The sequence below is a fragment of the Bombyx mori genome, chromosome 6 (genome assembly GCF_030269925.1).
Source record: "Bombyx mori chromosome 6, ASM3026992v2".
Taxonomy (NCBI): Eukaryota; Metazoa; Arthropoda; class Insecta; order Lepidoptera; family Bombycidae; genus Bombyx; species Bombyx mori.
Genome location: NC_085112.1, coordinates 12,032,250 through 12,050,135, shown reverse-complemented (window position 1 = coordinate 12,050,135; position 17,886 = coordinate 12,032,250). Strand labels below are relative to the sequence as shown.

Below are 17,886 nucleotides of genomic sequence, written 5' to 3'. Positions count from 1 at the left end.
GCGTAGTGTTCGCTCACGCGGCCCGCTCCAACCTCTTGCTAGGGTTCGTTTGAGCCCCGTGAGCTCACCTACTAATTAAGGTTACGCTGAAATAGCCTCTCGAGGCTGTCAGCTTAGGTAGGAATAAAAAAAAACCCGCACCCTCTTGAAGCCCCTTCAAGTAATTCAATCCCGTTTTTGCAGGATATCCGTCAGAGCACCATGGTTCCTAAGGAACGTGGATCTCCATGATGACCTGGAGCTTGACTCAGGCAGTATTTACAGTCGGCATTTTTGCGCTCTTATACTCTTGTCGTGCCCGCCGGTAATTACATACTCGGTCCTGTGGACCGAATGGTAAACAGTCGACGAGAAGGGTTATTTTGATAATATCCTGAAATGCACCCCACGCTTTTTGACAATAAAATCATTTTTTCTTACACTATTTTTAAATAAATATATTAAAATTTATTTTTTATTTTTAATTTAGATTTTCTATAAAATAGCGTATTTTGTTAGTTTTTTTAAACTATTATTTTCATTTTTAGTTGAATTTCAATTTTTTCAATTTTTTTTAAATATTGAATTGTCTTCGGTACTTAATAAGTATACTAAATTTTGTGTTAATCCGACGTTTTGAAGGGAGTCAAAATCATGTTCAAAAATTCCGTTATAAGCCGCGCCAATAAAGAAACGAATCGAAAATGGCGTCTATGTACTTGCACTGACAGATGGTAGGGTCAACAAATAAAAAGAAAGATAGAAAGAAAAAAATGTTTATTGTAAAAAAATATAAAAAAAACAAATGAGAATGTACTTTACTTTACTTTACTTTATGCCTTGGCAGAGGGGGAGGTGTTTCATCTGAGATGCAACTTGCGTAGACACTTTTGCTGCCAGTCATTTAAGTCGCACAACTCGAAAGTGAAAAAGCTCGAACTCAACAACAAACTCAGAACTAATTTTTTTTGCATGCAGTACGCGCCATGTGCGACTAAAGACAACAATAGTTTAGAGTGAGAGCGCATGATCGCCGCCGCCATTTTAGATTCGTTTCTTTGTTGGCGCGGCTTATACAAACATACATACGTCTGAAGCTAATAAAAGCGTATTAAAAAAAAAATAAGAGTAAAATATACCTTAACGTGCGGCAGAGCGAGCAGGCGGCGCAGGTCGTGCACGGCGGCGGCGGTGGCGGGCGCGGCGGCGGCGGGCGCGGCGGCGGCGGGCGCGGCGGGGGGCGCGGCGGGGGCGGCGGCGTGGCGCAGGCGCGTGGTGGCCTCCAGCGCGTGGCGGGCGCGGGCGCGACCCTCCGCCGCGGGGGCTCGCCCGCTCGTCACCACCACAGTGCACGCTATGCGGTCGTACACCTGTACAGATTAATTCACCATTTTGCATTTTGAAAGATGAAGCAGCCATAATAAAATCCATTTATTGAAGTGAAACTTCTTTAGAACGTTGTGATTTCAAACTCGATGAAACGAAAAAAAAAGATGTGTGGTGTCGTGGGACACCGGATAGGAACGAAGTTCCCAATTATAAAAATATTAATTTAAAGTTCTATTCGAGGTATGAAGAAAGAGAGAGAGAGAGAGACAGACAGACAGACAGAGAAACATGCGACGCCGCACAGCTTACAATAGCTTACTATAGCAAAAAGTGTCGTGACAACTTTTCGTAAGAATTTATAGCAAAAAGTGTCGTGACAACTTTTCGTAACAATTTTTTCCGTCTAGCCCCCTTTCACAACGCGCGATAAGGAACTTCGTTCCAAAAATAAGTCCATAGAGACACAAACACATTAATGTATAGGATTCCGCGCGCGAGAGAATAAGATAGAGCACATTAGACGTTCTCGGTCTCCTCTTTGTGCGACTATTCGTAGCATCGCCACTATCGTCTACTAAACATTGTCTATATGTATGCTCCTGTGTAGTGGGATAGTCAGTATATCTATATCTTATTTACAAGTTTCACTTCTACCGTGTGTGACTTATACATATACACACTTTTTTAAATTAAAGCATGAGTTCACCATTTTAAATTATAAAATCCATTTATTATTTCTATATCACGCCTGAGCGAAAGATAAGTTTCGAAGTCTACACAATCGTCGTAGTATACACGAAATCGTCTTAGCTATTTTGAAATGAAGAGGTGAATTTAAAAAAATTAGAACTCCGACCGTATGTCTTGTATGTTTAGAAGCAACATTTACGATGTGTCCTCAGACTCTACGACATTTCGCTTAATATCCGACATTTATCTTTGTAATTAAATCTGCGTTGATTTGGTATCAGCATCAACAGCTCGATGTTTTTATTTGAGCTTCAATTAAGTTCAAATAGCTAGAGAAGTTTTTTTGTATGATATTCTTTCCAAATTTTAAACTTTAAATAGCTCTCCAGTAAAGTTGCAAAAATGTCGCTTAAACGCTTAAATAGCCTTTCACCCATCGACATTATTATCTATATATTAATACGTGAAGCAAAAACTTTGTATCCCTTTCTAAGAAAATTGCGCGGACGGAGGAGTATGAAATTTTTCACATTTATAGAGAATATAGAGAAGAAGTGCACAATGCTAATATTTTTTTTTAAATAATGCATAAAAGATACATTAAATCAATAAAGAAAACATTACACACACTACCATGTATTTGACACACATATACTCTTTGTTTATTGTCAAACTTTTGTTATTGCTTAAAGTCTGTAGTCAAATTGAGAATAGGTTAGTATTGTTCATTTTTAATATTACGAGCATTTGTCTATAGTGTAGTCTTGGCGAAATTTGTAACAATAGGACCATAATAATGTTGAAACTTATAATTTCAATTAATTATAGTCGAATTTCGACTACTGCGGGACCACTAGTTACCATAATTATGTTAAGTAGTGAATTACGAGCGTTTACCTCTAGTAGGGCTCTCAGTTGCAAATCGTCGAGCACGCTGTGGAAGAGGTCCGGGTCTATGAACAACGGACCGTCCTGGAGGACAGCCACGTCGTCCAATGACTCCACGACGATATTCACAGCTGCCACAAAATATATAGATATATGAATAGTCAAGAAAGAGCAAAGGGATAGGCGGAAGAAGGCCCAGAGGCAGAGGTCCAAATTACTGGTGGTAGGACCTCTTGTGAGTCCGCGCGGGTAGGTGCCACCAACCTGCCTATTTCTGCCGTGAAGCAGTAATGCGTTTCGGTTTGAAGGGTGGGGCAGCCGTTGTAACTATAGTGAGACCTTAGAACTTATATCTCAAGGTGGGTGGCGCATTTACGTTGTAGATGTCTATGGGCTCCAGTAACCACTTAACACCAGGTGGGCTGTGAGCTCGTTCACCTATCTAAGCAATAAAAAAAATCATAATCAGACCTGCAGCGTTGGCCTCCTCGAGCATCGCCTGTTTGCGAGTCGGCTGCTGTTCCTCCTCCTCCTCGTCGTCGGCCGCGGCGGCGCCGAGAGTGGCAGCCCTCAATCGACGACGACTATTAAACTTCTTCAGCTCCTCGACGGTACCGGCCAGGTGGATGCGGTTCTGTTTTTCGCGATCCTAGAACAAGCTCAACTTGAAACTAACAGAATGTTTTTTTTTTTGAACGAAGTTCCTTATGGGACGATGCGGAGGGGTACCTTAACCGGGAAAGAACGTCCGTAACGTAAGATTTTTATTAGTAATGCACACAGTGTACGACTTAACTTTGTAATAACGTACAAAAAATAACATATTTTTATTATATATTTTTTATAAATCATTGTGAATAAAATAAAGTTGATAACTTTGTAAAGTATTATATTTATTTTTATCAATAAAAAATTTATAATAAAAAATGTCTACTCGAATAATTATTTTGTTTATACCTCGAATAGAACTTAAAATTAATATTTTTATAATAAGGAACTTTGTTCCTATCCGGTGTCCCACGACACCACACATCTTTTTTGTTCACGGGATTTTATGACCTGGTAACTAATACCTTTAGGTCAAGTCTTATTTTAATATATTTTTTTGATATATGAAAAATGATAATGTGAAGTGAAATGTTGGTCATTTACTGAGACTTTTTCAGTGGTCTTTTTGGAGGATCCCGAGACGTTTCGTCCAGCGACTTTGTTTTATTTTCCCACATTTGAGCAATTTCATAGATACTAAACGGTTAAGATTCGATTTCGAGGACGTATGGGGACAAAAGACCTAAGACATCGATTCCGATACGGTAGTAGATTCATTCGCGAATATCATAGCTACTCTTGTGTCGTTAGGGTCTTCTTTGGAGAGGCTCGGGTAGCTGTTAGCAAATTCCACCATTCCCGGCTCAGACCTTTGCTCGCCCACCTGTCCTGGTGAAACTGGTAAGGCCTCAGGACCACCAGTAATTATTCCTTCACAAAAAAACGGTGCGCGTGCAACTTGGTACACGTGAATGAAGTGAAACTTTTTTTTCGATATGTAGTATTGCGGTTTTCTTCATTTCACATCCTTAAATCAGATTCCTCTGGTAATAGGGAATGCTGTGTATAAGAGATGCGACATCTTCAACATATATATATTTGAAATTATAGATAGAAAAATAAATATATATACATATATACAAGATTTACGGGATTTATATATATATTCATTCATTCTCGCTCTGTCTCTTTCTATTCCATGATAGCGTTAAACGTTTAACGCAACCTTTCAGAACTCATATTTCAATGTGGGTGGCGGATTTACGTTGTAGATGTCTATGGGCTCCAGTAACCACTTAACATCAGGTGGGCTGTGAGCTCGTCCAACCACATAAGCAATAAAAAAAATAAAAAAAACTTCCATTTCATTAATAGTCATTCATTCATTCACATCTGGAACTGTCCTAATAATTACGATTTACACAAAAATACAAAATTACTTTTATCCATCGATGATTGAGCACGTCTTGAATGTTGATCCTCTGAGTGTGATCGACGGTGAGCATGCGTTGCACTAGATCTTTGGCAGCATCGCTTACATCATCCCAGAGAGGAGCGTCGAACTGTGAAAGGAATATAAATTAATATTGTTTTTTAATTTAAAAAACGTATATATAAAATATATAAAATTCTCATATCACAATGTTAGTTACCATACTCCTCTGAAACGGTTTGACCGATTTTTATGAAATTTTATATGCATGTTCAGTAGGTCTGAGAGTCGGCTACTATCTATCATTCGTACCCCTAAGAGATCTCGTGGATGAATCCCCATGCGTTGGACTGATCAGGTGAAAGACCTTACTGAAACCCCACTTAACGAGTGTGTGCGCCGGGCCTCGGTTCGCAATTATGGAAAACATCTGTCAAGGCTTTAATAAGCAAGAATTCCACATAACCACGACTACTCTGTCAAGAGCAACCAATTATGATGATGAAGTGATAAGGGTTGTCCACCAACACTTCCCACACTTATCTCTATAAATTTCATACTCCTCCGTCCGCGCAATTTTCGTAAAGTTTTTGCTTCACGTATTAATGAATAGATTAAATATTATGTCGCAATCTTACCCTTAATCTCCCCCTGCAAATAGCCTCGAACAGGCGTTCCCTTGTTCCGGCGAAGGGTAGATATCCAACAAGCAGTACGTGCAACAATATACCCGCCGCCCACACATCGACGGGCTTCCCGTACAACTGGCTGGATACAACTTCCGGGGCCATATAGTGAGGAGTACCGATACGACCTAAACAAAAAATAAAATCGATTATTTTCTACGAGAATCGATTTTATTCGACATTTCTCCTAATCGATAATACATTAATATTTTACTTATATTGGTTTTAGTGATATTAATTTAAGAAAATTTCAACAGCGCACAACTTTAAAATATTATGGTTAGTAAACATTTTAATAATTTTGACTGTTTATAAACAAAGCAATGGTGCATTTAGATATTAAATTAATTAAACACGAAAAACGTTTATTTATGTCTTAATTACCCACACGTGTAGTGTAATGAATCGTACATACTGTGTTATAAATTATGGCGATGCAATGTGTTATTTAATCAGTAACCGAACGCACAAAAGAACTTAAGTCTATGCGAATTTATTTTCGAAATTGAAAAAAAAAGCAATGGACTAATTATCTCAATACTTTTTGTCGAATCTTGAGTCAGCTCATTATTTCTTTTGAATTCGATATTTTTCTAGAATCGCGTAAGCTCCGAAATCAGTGACATTTAGACAACTTTTGTGCATTCGATCACAAACATCAAAACAAAACAAGCCTTTCCAACTGCTTCAGTCTGTCGTATAAGACGGATCGTGATGTCATCTGTGATGATATGATAAATGCGTGAGACACAGTGCGCGATTTCAACATTGCATTTTATTTCCATGCAGTTAGGGCTCAGAATTGCTCGACACCGAGTCTTACCGTACTCATCGGATTTGAGATAGGCTTGGCCCATCGGACCCATTAGCGGTCGATTGTCCATCACCAGTTCTGTGTGATAGAACTTACAGTCAACATTTTTACCTTCTTAGCAACAAAAATAAAATATTTATTGGTAATTCAGACAAATATTTATATTATTTACATTTGAAAATTTCTTATTTTAAATCGCGCCATTAAAAAATTATCAAGGCTATGATATATATAACCGGAAGGGGAATGAACCTGAAGAGAAAGCCTGAAGTGAGCGGACATAAAAAAAATCGATTTTCTAAAGATTTTTTTCAGCACGCCATGTAACGCAAAAGATCGTTGTAATGCAAATTTTCTATCGTGATTTTTAGGGTATCCTGTTATAATCACGAATACGACCATATCTCTCCAATGCGATTTTAAACACGGAGTACAGTAGTATAAAATATACAAAGATTTACACTTAACGTCTTATATGAGATTGTATACTGATTTATAATTATTAGTACTATAATATGTGTGTATTGTTGATGGTCTGTTATGAACTAAGTAATTATATTATATTTTTTATTTACTATACTTTAATTATTAACATTGAACTGACACAAATTTCATAAAATATACCAGAGGACAAATGTGTGGGTGTATACGTTGACTTTGAAATTGTTTAAAATAATTCATAAATTAAAAGTATCAAAGATTATAGGGCATTTCTTTGTTTGACTGTACATCAGAGAAGAGAGTGCTGTATTTAGAATTTTCATTATACGCCGTTATCACTTTTAATAAGTCAATGTAAATATTAAGTGTTATCATGTCTCTACAATACTAATATTAAAGCCATTATTTCTGCAGTGAACATTTTATTAATGATAGAAGAAAAAATATGATATCTACGTCTTTGGTTATAATTTGATGAGTATTTTAAATATGAAAGCAAAACCAGTATATTATGTTGATATCATTTTTCCGTGCTATGCGTTAACGAATCTCGACCTTATGACCTCCCTGACATAAGTGCTATTATAACTTGTTGAATTTTTTTTTATTGCTTAGATGGGTGGACTAGCTCACAGTTCACCTGGTGTTAAGTGGTTACTGGAGCCCATAGACATCCATAACGTAAATACGCCACCCATCTTGAGATATAAGTTCTAAGGTCTCAAGTATAGTTAGTTATAACGGCACCCTTCAAACCGAAACACATTACTGCTTCACAGCAGAAATAGGCAGAGTGGTGGTACCTACCCGCGCGGACTCGCAGGAGGTCCTACCACCAGTAACAAAATATGAAAACGAAACCAGTATATGTTGACATCATTTTTCGTTACGTTAACGAATCTCGACTCTATGACCTACCTGAAATAAGAGCTATTATACATTGACCGTGTACCTGGTGGGGCTCGATGCGACGTGGGCGTTGGCAACTGGGCGGCCACGCCGAATCCCCCGAGCTTCACCGGCGCGCAGTTGTCCCTCCCGGCCAGCAGAACGCAGTGAGGTCTGACGTCACGGTGCACGATGTCGTTCTCGTGACAATAGCGGAGCGCTTCGAGAATCTGACGCATGTAATGACTGAAACGATATTCATTACATAGTAATAATACTCGTATAGTCTTACAAAATCACCTGTCAGACATACTAATACTACTGATTTTTTCATGTATTGCTTAGATGGGCGGACGATTAAATAAATAAATAATAAAAAATTAATAATAATGTGAGAGAGAGAGGCAGAGCATTCTTTATTGTACACCAAAAAAATATACAATGGGAAATATTAAATACAAAAAAAAACAATTGGCGGTTTTATCGCTAAGACCGTCTATTCCAGACAATCATCAGGTGAACAAGAATCATTTGGAAACGAATTGCATTATCAAAATATTGCAATCATTAAAAATAAATAATAAAGAGTCAGTATAAAATATGAAACTTATCACATAAGACATGAATAAATACTAATAAAGTCAGTATGTACTGCAAATGAATTTCTGGAACATTAACGGAAAAAATTTATAGCGCTATTTTATTTATTTCTTATTATATATTTTTATATTTTTTTGTTTCTTAGATGGGCAGACGAGCTCACGACCCCTTTGGTGTTCGCCGCTTCAAGGCAAATATAGGCAGGGTGGTGATACTGACCCACGAAGACTCACAAGTTGCCCTACCACTAGTAAAGTCCCACCAGTGACTTGAATGAATAATAGAGAGAATTGTGAACGCTTATTCTGTTATATTCAAAAACGAAATTAAAAATGTCTACTTTTTAAACATCAACGACCATCAACCATTGTTGTGTGTCTCTATGCGAAGCAGTCATCCGATTCAGTCTGTAGCGTGCGACGGTCGTCATACACTAGTAATGAGGCTTCGATCTTATTTTTAAAAGTGAGGCGTTGACCTGGTATGTCTATAGACTTCAGTCACCACTTAAAACTACCATCCATTCGTACAAGGCCAAACAGCAAATATTGTCTGAGTTTAAAACTACGAAGTACTGAAAATTTCACCTTTAAAATTTAACTTTTATAAGTAGGTAAATGTAATTTTCCTACATTTTCCTAATTCCATGTTAGCCTCAAATTTGTCGATAAAGTGCATTCTAGGCAGTACCTTATTGATTGGTAACGATTATTTTTCTGATCTGAATGTTGGGTGACGAAAGTAATGCATGAAAGAGGAGTGCATGCGGCAGAGATGCGAAACAAACAAGATAAGGAATGAGTATATCAGAGGAAGTGTGAAAAGTAGCCCAGATCATTAACAAATTAAAGAGCGGACGGTTAGCGTGGTTTGGACATGTAATGCGTAGAGAGTAGATGCATGTGACTAGGAGATGTATGGAAATGGTAGTGTAACGAAGAGGGGGAAGAGGTCGACCAAAGAAGACATGGATGGAGTGTGTGAATGACGATAAGAGAGAGAGAGGAGTGAGTGTTGAGATGACGGCTGATAGAAGAGAATGGAAGAGAAAAATTAGCTAGTGAGATAAGGTGGAGGAAAAATTTGCTAGTGAGATAAGGTGAATAAAAAGAGGACGAAGATTATTTTTCACCGAATTTTATTTGATTTAATTACCATGCCACCGCTTCGCTGTAGACGAACCCGGCAGAAGCTCGTCGAACCACTTCGAAGCAAAGGTCAGAGCCATCCATACTGAAAAAAAAAAAACAAATAATGATAAACTCCAATCGACTATAATACATAATTGAACTGAGCCGCTTTAACTGTTGGGCCGAGGGTTGTGAGTTGAATTCCCACATCGAGCAAACATTCGTGTCAGAAAAGTTTTTTTTGCTCTTTGTCTGGGTGTTTATTATCGATATATGTACGTATTAACCGTATATAAGTACGTTTATAAGCCTTTGGTACTCATAACACGGAAACAAATTTAAGCCGGATAACCGTACGTGAAAAAATTTATTCTCTTTTACGCAATCTAAGTATAACTGTTTCCGATAAGATATATATTCTTCATATGAGGTTTCAAATGGAATGGCTTCACAACAATGATGAACATGGTTGAGTTAAACTATAAATTTAGCTAAAATAGGTCTTATTCTTGATCGCGTTGTTCATTTCCTAATATCTTCGCGCCTTATATGTTTTTTTTTGTTTTGATTTCAAAAGTTCATGCCTCTATTTGGATAAATTCTGGACAGTTCTAAGGGCCTAGGTTAGTGATCAGCAAGGCTCTAGACAAGACAGGGTAAAGTAGAGACAACTTGTGAGGGCCCTATGTACCAGCGGGGTACCCTAGGACTACACCAACAACAAGGCTCTAAGCTTGAGGACATATTTTTATGATGGTACATGCAACACTTCTCATAGACGATCGCATATATACACTATATTTTTTATAGCCTTGTGTTTCAATGCTGTTTATTCTCTCTTACGAAGCAAGATAATAAGTAATAATTTCGTGCCGGTGTTAAATATTTCGCGGAAGGGCTGTACGTCGCAAGGGGTTAGAGATCCGTATGCCGACCACTAGGCCATATATTATATATTTACAGGCAGCTGAGTTTCTCGCCGATCTTCTCAGTGGGTCGCGTTTCTGATCCGGTGGTAGATTCTGCGAAGCACTGCTCTTGCTAGGGTCAGTGTTAGCATCACTCCGATTTGAGCCCCGTGAGCTCACCTACTAGTTAAGGTTACGCTGAAATAGCCTCTCTAGGCTATCAGCTTAGGTAGAAAAAAAAGAAAAAAGGGCCATATACAGGCTGTCGCTACGTGTTCACGACAACGGACAGGTGATCGGTAGCGAGATCTTTTGTTGTCTCCTTTTCCCACTACAAATATTCTATCGAAATCGCCACATTGCCCGTGGGCATTGCGGCCGGATTGGCCCAGATTCCTCTGTGTATTGTGGAATTTTATCTTAAATTTCTAATAGAATCAATGCAGTAGATTAAGTTTATAACGTCAAAGTAAACATTTTTTTTTTTCTGTAAAATGAACCAAAATAATATATTAGTGTTTTAAAGTATGAAATTGCCGATTTGTACTGAAAAATTGAAATTGGTTTTTTTTCATTTAACATATTTATTTTATCAAAATATCTACCATTATTATCTATACATTGCTCCCATCTAATAGGAAGGACAATTTTTTTTTTTGTTTATTGCCTTTGTTGGCAATAAAAAAAATTTTTTTAATTTTTTTTTTCATTTATGCCTTTACGATAGAACTCTGGTGATCTAAATTCTACAAACTGTGTGAAAGCATTTTGTACTGCCTCCCGGGGAGATAATTTTATATCACGTAGAAAATTGTCCAAATCACGAAAAAAATGGTAGTCCGTTGGAGCAAGGTCTGGCAAATACGGAGGATGATGAATTGTTTCTAATTGCAGTTGCTGTAGAGTTAAAACGGTTTCTCGTGCTGTATGAGGTCTCGCGTTATCGCACGGTGTGTTCATTGGCAGTCCCCTCTCCAAATGCAACGTTGATATTGGGAGCTGTTTCTGCAGCGTTAGTTCCGCGTCGGAACTCGCAATAAAAATCACTAGAATTTTCGAAGTATCCATCTTACTTGTCTAAGCTGAATAAAAAAAACAACAAAGTCGATAATCGAATGTTGCACAGTTTTAAAAGAAGAACCTCGTAGGTACCATTTGAAAAAATATTCACTCAAAAATCTGAAACCATGAACGTTGTAATAGAATCAATTCGAAGTACCTATTACAATAAACCGGCAATTTCATACTTTAGCCCCTATTATTACGGATAATCCGTAATTGTAGTATTTACTTTGTTTTGAATCGCGTAAACGACCCCTTACGTTTTGTAATTTTGAAGGGCGACAAGAAAAACTTCGATAGAGTAAAGAGTGAGAGTTAGTAGCTATTAGGTAATTATGGAGATCGAATATTTCTACGAGTAGTAGCTTTCTTCGAAATTTTATGTTCATGTAACTTTTTAACCGACTTTAAAAAAGGATGACGTTCTCAAATCAATTGTAATTTTATGTGTGTTTGACCGACTTTAAAAAAGGATGACGTTCTCAAATCAATTGTAATTTTATGTGTGTTTCTCATGTAGCAGCGTTTCAATTTTAACATTTCACCAGTAACTTTTATATTATCCTTTAAAATGCATATTTAATGAAGTGAAGGGAGTGCTCTGAGGAATTATTTGAGATGATTTCATCATCTCGTTTTTACTATCGCACCGCCCGCCACCGAAGTAGAGTTCATCCGTACTACCTGGAGCCACTACGTTCAGCTACAGTGCGTCTCCAGGGATCTTTTTTGCCACGTACCATCCGGCTTTGGAATGAGCTCCCCCCTCCACGGTGTTTCCCGAGGGCTATGACTTGTCCTTCTTCAAACGAGGCTTGTGGAGAGTACTCAACGGTAGGCAGCGGCTTGGCTCTGCCTCTGACATTGCTGAAGTCCATGGGCGACGGTAACCACTCACCATCAGGTGGGCCGTATGCTCGTCTGCCTACAAGGGCAATGAAAAAAAAAAAAAAAACTTCGACAACATTAATGTTCTGTGTGTAATATTTATTTAATTGAAGTCTGTTTTCTTTTTTATTAAATTTTTTTATACTATGAATTAATTTGATTAATATAATAAGACTCTGTAGAAAGGTAATGTTGAAACTCCGATAATATAAATTTGATTAGGTACGGATAAAAAATTCATGTCTTTATTTATAAAAGTCGAGACTTAATTACGCGGTTTACGCTCTTGAATCTTCAGATCAAATCAAGGAATTAGGTCAATCTGTCTGATTTAGTTTGCGGGTTTGCTACTTCCGTATAGGTATACCGTAGACGCTTCCTCTGCGGCAATAATTCGCTAAATAATAATAAGGTTTACTCATTGCATCGGAACGATCAAGACATTGTCTAAGTTTTAAATGTTTGCGATGCCAAAACTGTGCCCACGTATGCTATATTATCAACATATCGAGGGGTAAAAGACTATTTCGCTTAATACGTCAGATTTATCTTTGTAAATAAGACTCCGTTTACCCCCATTCAAAAAGCTGAAGAAGTTTTTTTTGTAATGATATTTTTTATTTTATTTTAAACATTAAATGACTCTCCTGTAAAGTTGCGAAATGTCGCTTAAACCAAATCGCCTTTCACCCCTCGATATGTACCATTGATGAATATTAAATTAAAATTATTTAAGGTGGATAGAAACTTTGAACCTTTTGTTCCATTTTTATTATTAATGTTCGTTCGTAATCACGACGAGCAAATTTCCATGGCGACTTAACGCAGCGAAATATATTTTTTTCGCACTCAATAATTCAACAGTTATCGCTCCAATCAAAATCTGCTTCAAACTATCCGCAAAAATAACAAATATGTATTAATTAATTAATTATACATATTAAGTGTGTACCTACTGGAGAGATTCAAAATGCGTCATCGAAATTTGTACAAATGGATCTGAACAAGCTGCACAGTAAATTTATATAAAACCAGTTCTACATTCATGAAATCACCGGTGCATAATATTAATTGAAATTTAAACAAGTCGCAAACAGGAATCTCTTCAAACGATTTTCCGTGCGTACACTGTACGAAGGATCAATAGAGGTCGGGCATGAATGGGTAATTGGAAATATCTACCCATAACAATATCGTATATAGAAAAGTAAGTCTGTCTGTTAGGTTTTCACACTGAAGCCCCTGTAACGATTTTCACGAAATTAGGTATAGAAATAATTTGACCCTGGGAACGAATTTAGGCTACCTTTCGTCTCAGTAGCCAAGTTTTTTCTTTTTTTTTATTGCCATTGTAAGCAGACGAGCATACGGCCCACCTTATGGTAAGCGGTCACCGTCGCTCATGGACGTCAGCAATGCCAGGGGCAGAGCCAAGCCACTGCCTACCATACGTACGGGTCCTCGCTCGCAATAAAGAGATAATAAATAGATATGATATAAATTACGGTATACACGGGCGAAGCTGTGGGTACTGTTGCCATATTTTTTATTGAATTGCATTTTTTGTTGAATTCATAGTATGATACGAAAATTAATGAATTATACAGGATGACCATTTACTAATGAACCAAGACGATAAAATTCTTGATATCATCATCATCAATGGATCATAAAACGAATTGTCTGCAATTAAGATGACGAATATAGTCTCCGGATTATTACCGTCGTGTTTCAGTGTCACGATGCGAGTGTCATCGCTATCTCAGTATACGTTTGCGATGATACTAGCTAATTTAGTAGTCTGAAACTAGTCGATTACGACGAAGAGTTCGACGAGCAAACTAACCCATAGACACAGCCCACTGAATTTCTCACCGGATCTTCTTAGTGGGTCGCGATTCCGATCCGGTGGTAGATTTTTTTTTATTGCTTAGATGAGTGGACGAGCTCACAGCCCACCTGATGTTAAGTGGTTACTTTAGCCCTTAAACATCTACAACGTAAATACGCCACCCACCTTGAGATATAAGTTCTAAGGTCTCAGTATAGATACAACGGCTACCCCACCCTTCAAACCGAAACGCATTACTGCTTCACGGCAGAAATGGACTCACAAGAGGTCCTACCACCAGTAATTACGCAAATTATAATTTGCGGGTTTGATTTTTATTACACGATGTTATTCCTTCACCGTGGAAGTCAATCGTGAATATTTGTTGAGTACTCTTGCTAGGACTGGTGTTAGCAAATTTTCTCAGGTCGTGCCCGTGAGCTCATCCACCCGTCCGAGCGTAGCTGAAATAGCCTCTTAGGCTACAGCGAATAGGTTGGAGAAAAAAAAAACTCATATCTGAAGTTGGGTGGCGGCATTTACATTGTAGATGTCTGGGCTGTGAGCTCATACACCGAGATAAGCAATATATATATAACTGTCACTAAACTTATAAGTGAGTCGACTATTATCAAAGCCGGCAATCTGACTTTTGGACAATGATTGGTAAATCAGAAAAACGAATTATTGACTTTGTATTCCATTGGCAGTCACAAAACTCTTCGGAACAACATCTTAGATAAATAATAGGTTAACTATTAACCTTTATTTAATGCAGGTTTTGAACCGTATTCTTTGAAGGAGACGATTATATTCAAATCAATCTGTATTGACATATCAATAATTTTTTTTTATCCATATGCACAGATTGCCACCTTTGATAATAGACGACTCAAGTATACTAGCCGTACTCGCCCGCTTCGCTGGGCGTTTCAAATTAAAATTATTATTTATTGTCATTATTATTAGGGGTCCAACTCTCATATAAATATTAGCCTATCCATTAAGTACATGTATTTTCTACATGGATACCAATTTTCAAATCAATCAGATGCATGGTTCAGTAGTTATAACGGAACATCCGTAAAAACCACTGTACATTTATATAGTGTTAAGATCCCTCAATCATTGACTTTGTAATTAAATAATTTTAATAAACTATTATATAACACACATGGTTTGTGAGTACTTACTATTCAAACACCATATATAGCATGCCTTCGGAGCTGTAGGTTTCCAGCAGTTCCACTATATGAGGATGCTTCAACATATGACATATTGTTGCTTCTCTTTTCAAATCTAAAAACGTAAACAAAATATGTTCCAATCTAATGTAATTAATTAATCAGTTAATAGATAAGCTTTATGTATTTTACTGTTTTAAAATTAAAATGGGAGCTCAGCATTTTTTAAATTCAAAGTTATTGTTTTTATGTATTTTATTGATTGATAACCAAAAATTTATCTTAAATTAAATAATAAAATAACATTATGACTTATAACTAATCATGGTATTTATACTAAAATAAGTTTAGTACATATTTGTTATTCAACCACAAACAGCACAGAACACTGCATGATAAGAGGTCATAAGAGCAGTTTCACAAGAATTGAGACAGACTTAAAATGCCAAATTTACAATTAAGAATATTATCTGTTTTAAATTAAATGGTATACCTGCAGTGCTAAGTCCCGGACTAGCAGTGAAGCGGGCCACATCCACAATTTTCACTGCAAACTGTTGTGCTGTTTGCCGGTGCACACAGCGACGAACCAAACTGAATGGACCCCTGATTTCAACAATTACATACAATTGAATGAGAATTACAATGAGAAATCGATTTACAATGACACTGATGCTATTTACAAGTGTGCTCAGGAACAACAATATTTCCTTTTAAGAATTTATCAACCAACATATTTAGTAGAAGTTTGCGATCCTTGAAAACAGCCCAGATGTCTGTTATTTTTTAATAAATATAGATGAACTGTTTGGCGAACTTTGTATGTTGGTCAGTTTTAAAATGATATAGAGATTACTAGTGACATTTGTCTACTTTAGGAGAGATAGGTGCTGACCATCACTCCAAAGTAATGACGGTTTCCAGTGTGAAATTGCCACCATACTATTCGTCTGAGATGATGAGTACATCCTTTAAGCTGGGTTAGGCCAATCATAGTGACATCTCATTACACCAAGTATCCACCTGTCCTTTTTAGAGTATTTCTGATAACTTGTTCTCATATCTGTTAAAATGTGTATGTTAATGAAATGTGCAGCTTCAATATGTAATATATTTTATAGTCTATGGAATGTGCAACATTTTCAGAAACAGAACAAGTGCTCTTCATATATTTGGTACATACAAGACCCTCACACTGTCAGAAATTCATGAAAATTGATTCAGGGCAAGATCCAAATTCCATACATATTTTTCTAAGTTTTAAGATTTAATCAGAACAAAAATATGGTAGCACCTTATAGGTATACAAATAATTCTGTCAATTGAAAAAATGTAGCAGATATGTATGGACTATACAGTCAGGTTACATACAGCTGATTTGAAAAAGTTTCATTTTATTAAAATTAATAAGAGCTACAGTAAAATAATGTACTACATATATTGTAAAATGATTTTTTGCTTATAAATCAAACCTTAGGAGAAAAATGGTCCAAGGTTCCTAAGGTACCCAGATTGTTCATAATTCAAAAATGAACATCAGAAATTGCTTCAGAATGTACATAAGTTAAATATTGTAGCAATTCAAAAATTATCAAAATTAATTCCATTTTTATTTTGATAATGTTCTAGACTTAACATTTTAACCGTATGCCAAGAAATACGTAAAAACGAACTTACTTTCCGATGATTTCGCACAATTCGTACACATCGTCGAATAACACTTCGTCTTCGGCCATTTTTACACAAGTTATGACCACTGCGTTTCAGGAAAAAATATAAATAAACATTTTAGCACAGCCTTCGATCCGTTTCAGGGCTGGTTACGCCCAGGGACAAACGTTGTATTTATAAGGACACAATACACTATAGGAACACAGAATGATATTTTGACGTATCTTCAAAAGATTTAGTCAAACTTAGTTCAGAATAATATATGTAGAATAAAACTTTATACATTTTATTTAGTAAAAGTAGAAGCACGTAAAGTTCCCAATAAGAATCATAAATACTTGAATCAAAATGTTCAATAGAAATAGAATAACTTATTAATAATAATAAAATATGTGCACATTTGTAAATTTAAGTACAAGGTGAAATTGTGAAGTTTATGTAAATTAAGTCTGTATTTTTAAAAGAGCGATTTTACACAAATTTTTATATTTGATTTTGACATTTCCAGGGTTGGTTGCTAAAGTATAGCATGAAGCTAGCCGAGATTGTCGTCGAAAAATTGACGCAAGTGGCAATGCTGCCAGCTAAATAAAAACTAATTTCAACACTACTGAATTTCGGGAATCACTAAATAGTTGTAAATTTTATTCAGTTTAAAAATAGAGTATTTTTGTTGAACCACCTGTTATACTATGCATCCGAGCCAAATTCAGGCCAAAAGCAAAGCTTATCATGATAATTTTGTTTTTTCTTCTTCTGTTGTTCCTAGTTTAGTCATTCTTACTATCTAAGTAGAACACAATGTTGTACAGCAGAATCAAACTAAGGGTGGCCCTGTCGGATTGATTGTAATAACTTCATTTAACTTTTAATATTACGCTTTAATTATTCAATGAGCTGATCTTCAATGATAATA

General features: G+C 36.6%; 2 protein-coding genes across 2 annotated transcripts in view; both read right to left on the bottom strand.

Annotated features, from left to right (window-relative positions):
- The window catches only part of LOC101744976 (peripheral plasma membrane protein CASK), a 219,194-nt gene extending 218,026 nt beyond the window's left edge, over positions 1–1,168 (bottom strand). Inside the window, exon 1 of the mRNA XM_038011622.2 lies at positions 1,119–1,168. The gene's annotated coding sequence lies outside the window, so the exon portion shown is untranslated. The remainder of the gene's footprint in view (positions 1–1,118) is intronic.
- Positions 803–17,538, bottom strand: LOC134199098 (peripheral plasma membrane protein CASK-like). Its single transcript, XM_062669246.1, has 12 exons — positions 16,977–17,538; positions 15,793–15,905; positions 15,309–15,414; positions 9,452–9,529; positions 7,761–7,942; positions 6,377–6,445; positions 5,506–5,681; positions 4,875–4,997; positions 3,358–3,535; positions 2,896–3,017; positions 1,210–1,349; positions 803–872 (listed from the first exon to the last, which is right to left on the bottom strand). The coding sequence occupies exons 1-12, from the start codon at positions 17,033–17,035 to the stop codon at positions 803–805; spliced, it is 1,416 nt and encodes a 471-aa protein (XP_062525230.1). The 5' UTR covers positions 17,036–17,538.
- Positions 17,539–17,886: the final 348 nt, after the last annotated feature.